The sequence below is a fragment of the Bolinopsis microptera genome, chromosome 8 (assembly GCF_026151205.1).
Source record: "Bolinopsis microptera isolate Bmic1 chromosome 8, MBARI_Bmic_1.0, whole genome shotgun sequence".
Classification (NCBI taxonomy): Eukaryota; Metazoa; Ctenophora; class Tentaculata; order Lobata; family Bolinopsidae; genus Bolinopsis; species Bolinopsis microptera.
In genome coordinates this window covers 4,494,108-4,506,244 of record NC_087079.1, presented here as the reverse complement: position 1 = coordinate 4,506,244, position 12,137 = coordinate 4,494,108, and the positions used below count along the sequence as shown (strand labels likewise).

Here is a 12,137-nt window from a genome sequence, read left to right as displayed (position 1 = left end):
GTTGCCTCTCAAAATTGAGAAGAAACTTTTCCGTAAAGTTACAGAGCTTGCTGCTTCTGAGATTTACAGAAAACACCTGTAACCTGAATCGTAAATTGAACGAAGGACCATATAATTTGGCCGTGTGGTTCGGATAGATTGACACTTAAAGTGATAGTGGAAAGAGACTTATAAATGAGTATAGGGACTTGTAACAGGTATTTGACGTATCCTAATATGATATGTGGACTAGAAAGAAGGTTTTATATTTACTAAGACAGGCTCTTGCAGCCAAGACTGAACTTACTACTATAGCTATGAAAGGGTAATCCTATACTTTATTAATTCACACATGTAAACAAAGACAAACGAACTGTTTTTAAATGTATTCCTTATGTTTTACAAGATTTCAAATGGGACGACGTTTTTTTATCTTAACTGGTTTTTTTCGACTTTTTTTTGAGTTATTCTTTGCATTTTGGTGCGATTTTTATATATTTGTCTATATTGTTGTGAATTTTCTGCTTTGTTTAATAACATTAAATCGGAAATAGCTCTTTTATTACAGGAATCGAAGCAACATTGTATTTGTTCGACAACTTGACCAGTTTGGATTATTGTTGCACAAAAGTGTGCCAAACATACATTCAGCTAGCCGCTAGGTCATGGTTGTTTATTTCGGTCGGTGTTTGGCACTTAGAATCGAGAATCGACGTTTAAAATTTGAAACACTCAAAATTCAGAACTCTGAAGTAAATGGATGTCTTACCTGAAGTTGATTTAGTCTGTAGCTGTGTCTTTCTTGCGAAGTACGCCAGTAAACAGTAGTAGGATTGTAATAAAGGAGGCCCCCAGTGGGCCACACCAATATATCTGAAGATAAAGACAGTAGTAGGATTGTAATAAAGGAGGCCCCCAGTGGGCCACACCAATATGTCTGAAGATAAAGACAGTAGTATGATTGTAATAAAGGAGGCCAACAGTGGGCCACACCAATATATCTAGATCTGAAGATAAAGATAGTGGTAGGATTGTAATAAAGGAGGCCCCCAGTGGGTCACACCAATATATCTGAAGATGAAGACCACGCTGGTAAAATAATTCGGAGTGATAAAATGGAAGAAAAAAAAGCTTAAAGCCACAGGAGGGGGGGCCATTTGACAGACTACTTGACGCTCGCGCACCACCCCTAGCCCCCCAGAGCGCCTAGTTTGTCGTAAAATTGAGGTCAACTATTGCCTATTTAATCAGTTAACCTCGCAAATAATCGGTTCTGTTCAAAATCAATCTTTTGGCTCTCCTGAAACCAACTTTAAAATGTTCCTTCTCCTAGAGCTTTCATCCGTTTTATCTCAAATTTGGAACATATGTTCCTAAGATAGCCACAATTAGTTACGATGCAGCGATTTTTAAAATTTTGCTCCTTACTCTTTTTATGAGGTTAACTGTTATGTTGACAATTTTGCGACACACACTCATGGTTAACCTAATATCTCAGCTTTGGAGCAAAAAATCAAAAATCGCTACATTAGGCTATTGGACAAGACCTTGAAAAACATTGTTTCCAAGTTACAAGGTCCCATGTCGTAAACTGTAAAAGAAGATAGATTTTAAACAAAATTGCATTTGAAGTTTTCATTTACAATAGAATTACAGGTAAACCTCAAAATTTGACGGGCGATATCTACAGATGAGAAGCTTTGTTTTCGGTGGGAACAAAAGCATTCGAAAATTTAGATCGAGATCTACAACAAATCTCAAAATCTCAAAATTGAGCTCGGCCCCCCCCCCCCCCCCCTGTGGCCTTAAAGGTGTTAAATAAATGATTTAAACTTAAAGAATATAAATCATCATACACATCCTCCCGATTAAATGGCTACAGATGCAATATAAAAAGTGTGAATATAGTTTAAGTTACCCAATAATAATCAGGGACTTCCTGGAGGGTGAACAGACTAGCTCCGATAGCACGAGCTGGGTTTATAGCTCCTCCACTGTACGGTATCTGCGGTTTAAGGAGGTTGACATTGAGTGCACAAATCTAATATTGTGCCAGAATGAACAATTTTGTGCGCACAGTGTTTCACTTTCATTATGCACGCACCTTGTCCCACTTCCATTTTGCAGGCACTGTTTTCCACTTCCATTATGCACGCACTGTGTTCAACTTTAATTCTGCATGTTACACAGTTTTCCACTTTAAGATGACCCATTTATTCTCAAGGGAATTTTATTCTTCTGTGGGTTAGGGTAGAGCATAAACTATTCTGTCAAAAATAACAAAAATTGCGCCGGTTAGCGGACGCTAGATTTCCATCAACCGTAGGCATTGCCTTTTAAAATTTAAAATTACAATTAACGATCGTTAGAGCATAAACTATTCTGTCAAAAATAAAAATAAAGCACAGTTATGCAGTTTATACTTTACTTACTTTTAAACTCGCTTTTACTTTGTAGGCATTTAGAGAGGTTCATTTAGTCATTTACCCAAAAACTAATAAAAAGCACCAACTTGTCGCTCGTTTAACAAGGTAACCTACAGTTCCTAAAATTAAGGAACCTGCTTTTAATTGACTTTGAGCACTGGCTTGATTTGCAGTTTTGCCAAAAAACGTAGTACATGCTGTTCAAATAAAAACTAACCATTCAAATAAAAATAAAATGCTTGCCGCGTTTAATTCGTGACCAAGTAGTGACCAAGTAGTGACCAAATAGTTAGAAGTGTTTAAATCATAGATTTACAATACATTTATGGAACGTAGAACGGAGTATGATGCTGAATTTGTTAGTTATCTTACATCATTCAACTTCAATAAGCTAAGACAATTCAATAGACGTTTCGTTCAATAGGAGTATAATGATAGCCTAAAATGTAAATATAGAACATAATTTAATGGAAAAAACGTCTGATTTTTTTTTTCAGGACAGAATCAGTAGTACTAATAACGATGTTTATAACGAAGGGAAGTAAATGTTACGATATAGAACATATATTTATACTCTGAAACTGGGTGAACATAATTCAAACTATCAAGATTCGCATAAAAAAGAAATTTAGACTTCCTGAATACAAATTTTAAAATATTTGTATGAATACGACTTATTGACTCTGGTAAACTCCAATAACAAAATTAAACGGTCAAATGGAACTTACGAAAACAGTAATGGAGAGCACCATAGAGAGAGAAGTGTAGTAGTTATCGAGATTAGCCTTGTCAGTTGTTACCAATCTGGAGCTTATCACTAGAAGTGAGCCAGAAAATTCTGCGACTAACATTGCCATGGTCGATATTCCTGGAGAGCGGGTTTAGTTTAGTAATTAAAAACAACCTAACCCAATCGGGTCAGAATTAACTTTGTACATATTTAGGAATATTCGAGTACGATTAAAATTGTTTCCAGTATCTAGGAGAAGGCGAGTTTTCACTACCCCTGACTACAAGCTAATTGTTTCCAATATCTAGGACAAGGCAAGTTTTCACTACCCCTGACTACAAGCTAATTGTTTCCAGTGTCTAGGACAAGGCAAGTTTTCTCTACCCCTGACTACAAGCTAATTGTTTCCAGTATCTAGGACAAGGCGAGTTTTCACTACCCCTGACTACAAGCTATCTAGTTTCCAGTATCTAGGACAAGGCGAGTTTTCACTACCCCTGACTACAAGCTAATCGATTCCAGTATCTAGGACAAGGCGAGTTTTCACGACCCCTGACTACAAGCTATCTAGTTTCCAGTATCTAGGACAAGGCGAGTTTTCACTACCCCTGACTACAAGCTATCTAGTTTCCAGTATCTAGGAGAATGCGAGTATTCTCTACCCCTGACTACAAGCTATCTAGTTTCCAGTATCTAGGAGAAGGCAAGTTTTCACTACCCCTGACTACAAGCTATCTAGTTTCCAGTATCTAGGACAAGGCGAGTTTTCACTACCCCTGACTACAAGCTAATTGTTTCCAGTATCTAGGACAAGGCGAGTTTTCACTACCCCTGACTACAAGCTAATTGTTTCCAGTATCTAGGAGAAGGCGAGTTTTCACTACCCCTGACTACAAGCTATCTAGTTTCCAGTATCTAGGACAAGGCGAGTTTTCACTACCCCTGACTACAAGCTATCTAGTTTCCAGTATCTAGGACAAGGCGAGTTTTCACTACCCCTGACTCAATCTAATTGTTTCCAGTATCTAGGACAAAGCGAGTTTTCACTACCTCTGACTACAAGCTAATTGTTTCCAGTATCTAGGACAAGGCGAGTTTTCACTACCCCTGACTACAAGCTATCTAGTTTCCAGTATCTAGGACAAGGCGAGTTTTCACTACCTCTGACTACAAGCTATCTAGTTTCCAGTATCTAGGACAAGGCGAGTTTTCACTACCCCTGACTCAATCTAATTGTTTCCAGTATCTAGGACAAAGCGAGTTTTCACTACCTCTGACTACAAGCTAATTGTTTCCAGTATCTAGGACAAGGCGAGTTTTCACTACCCCTGACTACAAGCTAATTGTTTCCAGTATCTAGGACAAGGCAAGTTTTCTCTACCCCTGACTACAAGCTAATTGTTTCCAGTATCTAGGACAAGGCGAGTTTTCACTACCCCTGACTACAAGCTAATTGTTTCCAGTATCTAGGACAAGGCGAGTTTTCACTACCCCTGACTACAAGCTAATTGTTTCCAGTATCTAGGACAAGGCGAGTTTTCACTACCCCTGACTACAAGCTAATTGTTTCCAGTATCTAGGACAAGGCAAGTTTTCTCTACCCCTGACTGCAAGCTAATTGTTTCCAGTATCTAGGACAAGGCGAGTTTTCACTACCCCTGACTACAAGCTAATTGTTTCCAGTATCTAGGACAAGGCGAGTTTTCACTACCCCTAACTACAAGCTAATTGTTTCCAGTATCTAGGACAAGGCGAGTTTTCACTACCCCTAACTACAAGCTAATTGTTTCCAGTATCTAGGACAAGGCAAGTTTTCACTACCCCTGACTACAAGCTATCTAGTTTCCAGTATCTAGGACAAGGTGAGTTTTCACTACCCCTGACTACAAGCTAATTGTTTCCAGTATCTAGGACAAGGCGAGTTTTCACTACCCCTAACTACAAGCTAATTGTTTCCAGTATCTAGGACAAGGCAAGTTTTCACGACCCCTAACTACAAGCTAATTGTTTCCAGTATCTAGGACAAGGCAAGTTTTCACGACCCCTAACTACAAGCTAATTGTTTCCAGTATCTAGGACAAGGCAAGTTTTCACGACCCCTGACTACAAGCTATCTAGTCTCCAGTATCTAGGACAAGGTGAGTTTTCACTACCCCTGACTACAAGCTAATTGTTTCCAATATCTAGGAGAAGGCGAGTTTTCACTACCCCTGACTACAAGCTATCTAGTTTCCAGTATCTAGGACAAGGCGAGTTTTCACTACCCCTGACTCAAGCTAATTGTTTCCAATATCTAGGACAAGGCAAGTTTTCTCTACCCCTGACTACAAGCTAATTGTTTCCAGTATCTAGGACAAGGCAAGTTTTCTCTACCCCTGACTACAAGCTATCTAGTTTCCAGTATCTAGGACAAGGCGAGTTTTCACTACCCCTGACTCGAGCTAATTGTTTCCAATATCTAGGACAAGGCAAGTTTTCTCTACCCCTGACTACAAGCTAATTTCGGTCCAAAGTTGCAACTGTAATAAAAGCAAATTTCCAAATTCAACCAACCTTCTGGCTTAAAGACAGTTGCGTAGAGTATGTCGTACTCCCTATGAAGAGAAGTAAGGACGGAGGTAGCGAGGCTGACTGCTGCAATCTGAGCCAGGAAAGAGAGGAAGCAGTAGAGGATGGACAGGTTACCAAAGAAGAGTGAACACAGCGACAACATTGGGTTGAAATGACAGCTCCCTATCTTCCGGAATATCTGCGGAATAACATTAAAATGCTTAATTTACATAGTTTAGTGGAATGATATGATGTTCGGGTGATCATATTTTTCTTTGACAGATTACAGATATTATCACATTTAACGAATTTCCCCCATGTCACAAGTGAAGTGGTCCATTTAAACATTAAAGATTCAATTTAATTGATAAACAACACGTTCGTGGCTTCTATATTCAACTTAAAATTAGATTTTAAACTTTAGCTATTTAAGCTAAATTTAATCGAATCTTAAGAGACTTAACACTGCTTCATTGAGAATATCCGGCGACTCCCAACCAAATTTAGTGGGCTAACGTCATTAACAGGAAGAATATACATTTCCAACATGTTGCAGCTTAATATATTATTCATAATTTGCTTTTAAAAGTGTTGAAATTCAATATGACCAGTGTAGCGGTCCGAGTAACCGTAGAAACCACAAACCTAAGTTACGAATAATCAAAGTTACAATAAATTCAGTTACCAAAATTGACCAAAAGTCAGAAATTTTGAAATTAGTTGTATTTCAAGTCCTGAGTCAGGATTCCCATTTTCATTTTTGAAGATATCTGAACACACATTTGACAGATTGGATGAAATTTTTTCCCAGAAACCAATTAGTCAGTTAATTGACGATGGTATGAAACCAAATTGGGGTAGTGGAAGTCAAAATCTCAAAGAAAATTGGAAAATCAAATTGTCCCATACTCTGTCCCATTTTCAGTTTTTGAAGATGAAATTTACAGGACCAACATTTTACAGTTTTGACCGAATTTATGGCCTGCAACCAATTAGTCAGTCAACTATAGGTGGCATATGACACGATTGAGGTGCTGGAAGTTTGATTTCGATCGGAGGAAGCCCAGAGCAGAAAGTTTAACAAAACAAAAAGTTGTATTTTCAAAAGTCTGTCCCATTTTCAAATATGAAATTTTCTGAACACAAATTTGACAGATTGGATGAAACGTTTGCCCAAAAACCAATTATTCAGTTAATTGATGATGGTATGAAACCAAATTGGGGTAGTGGAAGTCAAAATCTCCAAGAAAATTGGAAAATCATATTGTCCCATACTCTGTCCCATTTTCAGTTTTTGAAGATGAAATTTCCAGGACCAGAATTTTACAGTTTTGACCGAATTTCTGGCCTGCAACCAATTAGTCAGTCAACTATAGGTGGCATGTGACACGATTGAGGTGCTGGAAGTTTGATTTTGATCAGAGGAAGCCCACAGCAGAAAGTTTAACAAAACGAAAAGTTGTATTTTCAAAAGTCTGTCCCATTTTCAAATATGAAATTTTCTGAACACAAATTTGACAGATTGGATGAAATGTTTGCCCAAAAACCAATTAGTCAGTTAATTGACGATGGTATGAAACCAAATTGGGGTAGTGGAAGTCAAAATCTCCAAGAAAATTGGAAAATCATATTGTCCCATACTCTGTCCCATTTTCAGTTTTTGAAGATGAAATTTCCAGGACCAACATTTTACAGTTTTGACCAAATTTATGGACTGCAACCAATTAGTCAGCCAACTATAGGTGGCATATGACAAGATTGAGGTGCTGGAAGTTTGATTTTGATCGGAGGAAGCCCACAGCAGAAAGTTTAACAAAACGAAAAGTTGTATTTTCAAAAGTCTGTCCCATTTTCAAATATGAAATTTTCTGAACACAAATTTGACAGATTGGATGAAATGTTTGCCCAAAAACCAATTAGTCAGTTAATTTACGATGGTATGAAACCAAATTGGGGTAGTGGAAGTCAAAATCTCCAAGAAAATTGGAAAATCATATTGTCCCGATCCCATACTCTGTCCCATTTTCAGTTTTTGAAGATGAAATTTCCAGGACCAACATTTTACAGTTTTGACCGAATTCATGGACTGCAACCAATTAGTCAGTCAACTATAGGTGGCATATGACACGATTGAGGTGCTGGAAATTTGATTTCGATCGGAGGAAGCCCACAGCAGAAAGTTTAACAAAACGAAAAGTTGTATTTTCAAAAGTCTGTCCCATTTTCAAATATGAAATTTTCTGAGCACAAATTTGACAGATTGGATGAAATGTTTGCCCAAAAACCAATTAGTCAGTTTATTGATGATGGTAAGAAACCAAATTGGGGTAGTGGAAGTCAAAATCTCCAAGAAAATTGGAAAATCATATTGTCCCATACTCTGTCCCATTTTCAGTTTTTGAAGATGAAATTTCCAGGACCAGAATTTTACAGTTTTGACCGAATTTCTGGCCTGCAACCACTTAGTCAGCCAACTATAGGTGGGATATGACACGATTGAGGTGCTGGAAGTTTGATTTCGATCGGAGGAAGCCCACAGCAGAAAGTTTAACAAAACGAAAAGTTGTATTTTCAAAAGTCTGTCCCATTTTCAAATATGAAATTTTCTGAACACAAATTTGACAGATTGGATGAAATGTTTGCCCAAAAACCAATTAGTCAGTTAATTGATGATGGTATGAAACCAAATTGGGGTAGTGGAAGTTAAAATCTCCAAGAAAATTGGAAAATCATATTGTCCCATACTCTGTCCCATTTTCAGTTTTTGAAGATGAAATTTCCACGACCAACATTTTACAGTTTTGACCGAATTTATGGACTGCAACCAATTAGTCAGCCAACTATAGGTGGCATATGACTCGATTGAGGTGCTGGAAGTTTGATTTCGATCGGAGGAAGCCCACAGCAGAAAGTTTAACAAAACGAAAAGTTGTATTTTCAAAAGTCTGTCCCATTTTCAAATATGAAATTTTCTGTACACAAATTTGACAGATTGGATGAAATGTTTGCCCAAAAACCAATTAGTCAGTTAATTGATGATGGTATGAAACCAAATTGGGGTAGTGGAAGTCAAAATCTCCAAGAAAATTGGAAAATCATATTGTCCCGATCCCATACTCTGTCCCATTTTCAGTTTTTGAAGATGAAATTTCCAGGACCAACATTTTACAGTTTTGACCGAATTTATGGACTGCAATCAATTAGTCAGTCAACTATAGGTGGCATATGACACGATTGAGGTGCTGGAAATTTGATTTCGATCGGAGGAAGCCCACAGCAGAAAGTTTAACAAATCGAAAAGTTGTATTTTCAAAAGTCTGTCCCATTTTCAAATATGAAATTTTCTGAACACAAATTTGACAGATTGGATGAAATGTTTGCCCAAAAACCAATTAGTCAGTTAATTTACGATGGTATGAAACCAAATTGGGGTAGTGGAAGTCAAAATCTCCAAGAAAAATGGAAAATCATATTGTCCCATACTCTGTCCCATTTTCAGTTTTTGAAGATGAAATTTCCAGGACCAGAATTTTACAGTTTTGACCGAATTTCTGGCCTGCAACCAATTAGTCAGTTAACTATAGGTGGCATATGACACGATTGAGGTGCTGGAAGTTTGATTTCGATCGGAGGAAGCCCACAGCAGAAAGTTTAACAAAACGAAAAGTTGTATTTTCAAAAGTCTGTCCCATTTTCAAATATGAAATTTTCTGAACAAAAATTTGACAGATTGGATGAAATGTTTGCCCAAAAACCAATTAGTCAGTTAATTTACGATGGTATGAAACCAAATTGGGGTAGTGGAAGTCAAAATCTCCAAGAAAATTGGAAAATCATACTGTCCCATACTCTGTCCCATTTTCAGTTTTTGAAGATGAAATTTCCAAGGCCAAAATTTCACAGTTTTGACCGAATTTCTGGCCTGCTACCAATTAGTCAGTCAACTAGAGGTGGCATATGACACGTTTGAGGTGCTGGAAATTTGATTTCGATCGGAGGAAGCCCACAGCAGAAAGTTTAACAAAACGAAAAGTTGTATTTTCAAAAGTCTGTCCCATTTTCAAATATGAAATTTTCTGAACACAAATTTGACAGATTGGATGAAATGTTTGCCCAAAAACCAATTAGTCAGTTAATTGATGATGGTATGAAACCAAATTGGGGTAGTGGAAGTTAAAATCTCCAAGAAAATTGGAAAATCATATTGTCCCATACTCTGTCCCATTTTCAGTTTTTGAAGATGAAATTTCCACAACCAACATTTTACAGTTTTGACCGAATTTATGGACTGCAACCAATTAGTCAGTCAACTATAGGTGGCATATGACTCGATTGAGGTGCTGGAAGTTTGATTTCGATCGGAGGAAGCCCACAGCAGAAAGTTTAACAAAACGAAAAGTTGTATTTTCAAAAGTCTGTCCCATTTTCAAATATGAAATTTTCTGAACACAAATTTGACAGATTGGATGAAATGTTTGCCCAAAAACCAATTAGTCAGTTAATTGATGATGGTATGAAACCAAATTGGGGTAGTGGAAGTCAAAATCTCCAAGAAAATTGGAAAATCATATTGTCCCATACTCTGTCCCATTTTCAGTTTTTGAAGATGAAATTTCCACAAGCCAACATTTTACAGTTTTGACCGAATTTATGGACTGCAACCAATTAGTCAGCCAACTATAGGTGGCATATGACACGATTGAGGTGCTGGAAGTTTGATTTCGATCGGAGGAAGCCCACAGCAGAAAGTTTAACAAAACGAAAAGTTGTATTTTCAAAAGTCTGTCCCATTTTCAAATATGAAATTTTCTGAACACAAATTTGACAGATTGGATGAAACGTTTGCCCAAAAACCAATTAGTCAGTTAATTGATGATGGTATGAAACCAAATTGGGGTAGTGGAAGTCGAAATCTCCAAGAAAATTGGAAAATCATATTGTCCCATACTCTGTCCCATTTTCAGTTTTTGAAGATGAAATTTCCAAGGCCAAAATTTTACAGTTTTGACCGAATTTCTGGCCTGCAACCAATTAGTCAGTCAACTATAGGTGGCATATGACACGATTGAGGTGCTGGAAGTTTGATTTCGATCGGAGGAAGCCCACAGCAGAAAGTTTAACAAAACGAAAAGTTGTATTTTCAAAAGTCTGTCCCATTTTCAAATATGAAATTTTCTGAACACAAATTTGACAGATTGGATGAAATGTTTGCCCAAAAACCAATTAGTCAGTTAATTGATGATGGTATGAAACCAAATTGGGGTAGTGGAAGTCGAAATCTCCAAGAAAATTGGAAAATCATAGTGTCCCATACTCTGTCCCATTTTCAGTTTTTGAAGATGAAATTTCCAATTGAAGATTCCAGGACCAATATTTTACAGTTTTGACTGAATTTCTCATCCGCAACCAATTAGTCAGTCAACTATAGATATTAGATAGCATTTGATACAATCGAGGTGATGGAAATTTGATTACGGTCGGACATGTGATTTTGAGCATAATTGAGTGGATTAAGAGGAAGAAAGATACTTTGAGCAGATGCGAAGTAATCAATAGATTATTATATGTCAATAGATTATTATATGTCAATAGATTATTATATGTCAAAGTTTTAAGTATTTATGCTCTACCAAAATCTCAGTTAATTTAATGGTATTAATTTAGCCGCATTGAATTTGGTTCGCAACAATTTTAGTCAAAAATGTGAGTACATTTTTATGGTAGACTAAGTATTTGGTCACTAAAGCATTACTTTTTAATCTTCTGAGTTACTCTTTTGTCAACTGATAACAGACTATTAGCTATTGAGGCCGTAAATTTGAAATAAATAGGATGACGAAATCATGATCAAATTGGGGTAAATAATTAATCCTGGATACCTACTTTTGATACAAAGAGGTACGATCCACCGAAAGCGCAACCAACAACTAAAGCATTGACATCAAGTTGGTCGGTGGCATGGAGCAGACATGCTAGTAATCCAACATAATTGATGATGAACGTTCCTGAAATTAGGATCACTTTTATGGGTTCAAACTGAAACAAAAAGCTTGTCAAATCACTTATTTGTTTCCAGAACCCTCCTCCACTCTCAAGCATTATGACAGAGTCAATAGAGTTTTGACAGACTTTGCCTAACGGCCGAATATGGGACACAAGGTGTTTAACAGATAAGAGACCAATCCAGAATTGAAAGACACTGTTCACTGATTATAGTGGCGAAACGTTACATGTTACACCGCTGACTGACAGTGTTTTAAATAAAGTTTCTTATCTTAGGAAAGGTGAGCGGCAAATTCGGAGGTGAACAACTCTATGCATCACTCACCGATAAACTCAGTGAAGATTCCCAAGGCAAATCTGGCGCTAAATATCGAACTTTGACCGTAGTACTTTTCGTAGTTCAGTCCAAATTCATCCCCGTCATTGGAATCCATCGCTCATAGCTTAAT

General features: G+C 37.2%; 1 protein-coding gene across 1 annotated transcript in view; it reads right to left on the bottom strand.

Moving 5' to 3' along the window:
* The window catches only part of LOC134819138 (glycerol uptake facilitator protein-like 6), a 22,301-nt gene extending 10,164 nt beyond the window's left edge, over nucleotides 1-12,137 (bottom strand). Inside the window, exons 1-6 of the mRNA XM_063828912.1 lie at nucleotides 12,014-12,137; nucleotides 11,569-11,690; nucleotides 5,689-5,884; nucleotides 3,134-3,273; nucleotides 1,898-1,984; nucleotides 749-980 (exon numbers count right to left, since the gene is read on the bottom strand). Coding sequence (XP_063684982.1) covers nucleotides 749-980; nucleotides 1,898-1,984; nucleotides 3,134-3,273; nucleotides 5,689-5,884; nucleotides 11,569-11,690; nucleotides 12,014-12,122 — 886 coding nt within the window. The 5' untranslated portion in view covers nucleotides 12,123-12,137. The remainder of the gene's footprint in view (nucleotides 1-748; nucleotides 981-1,897; nucleotides 1,985-3,133; nucleotides 3,274-5,688; nucleotides 5,885-11,568; nucleotides 11,691-12,013) is intronic.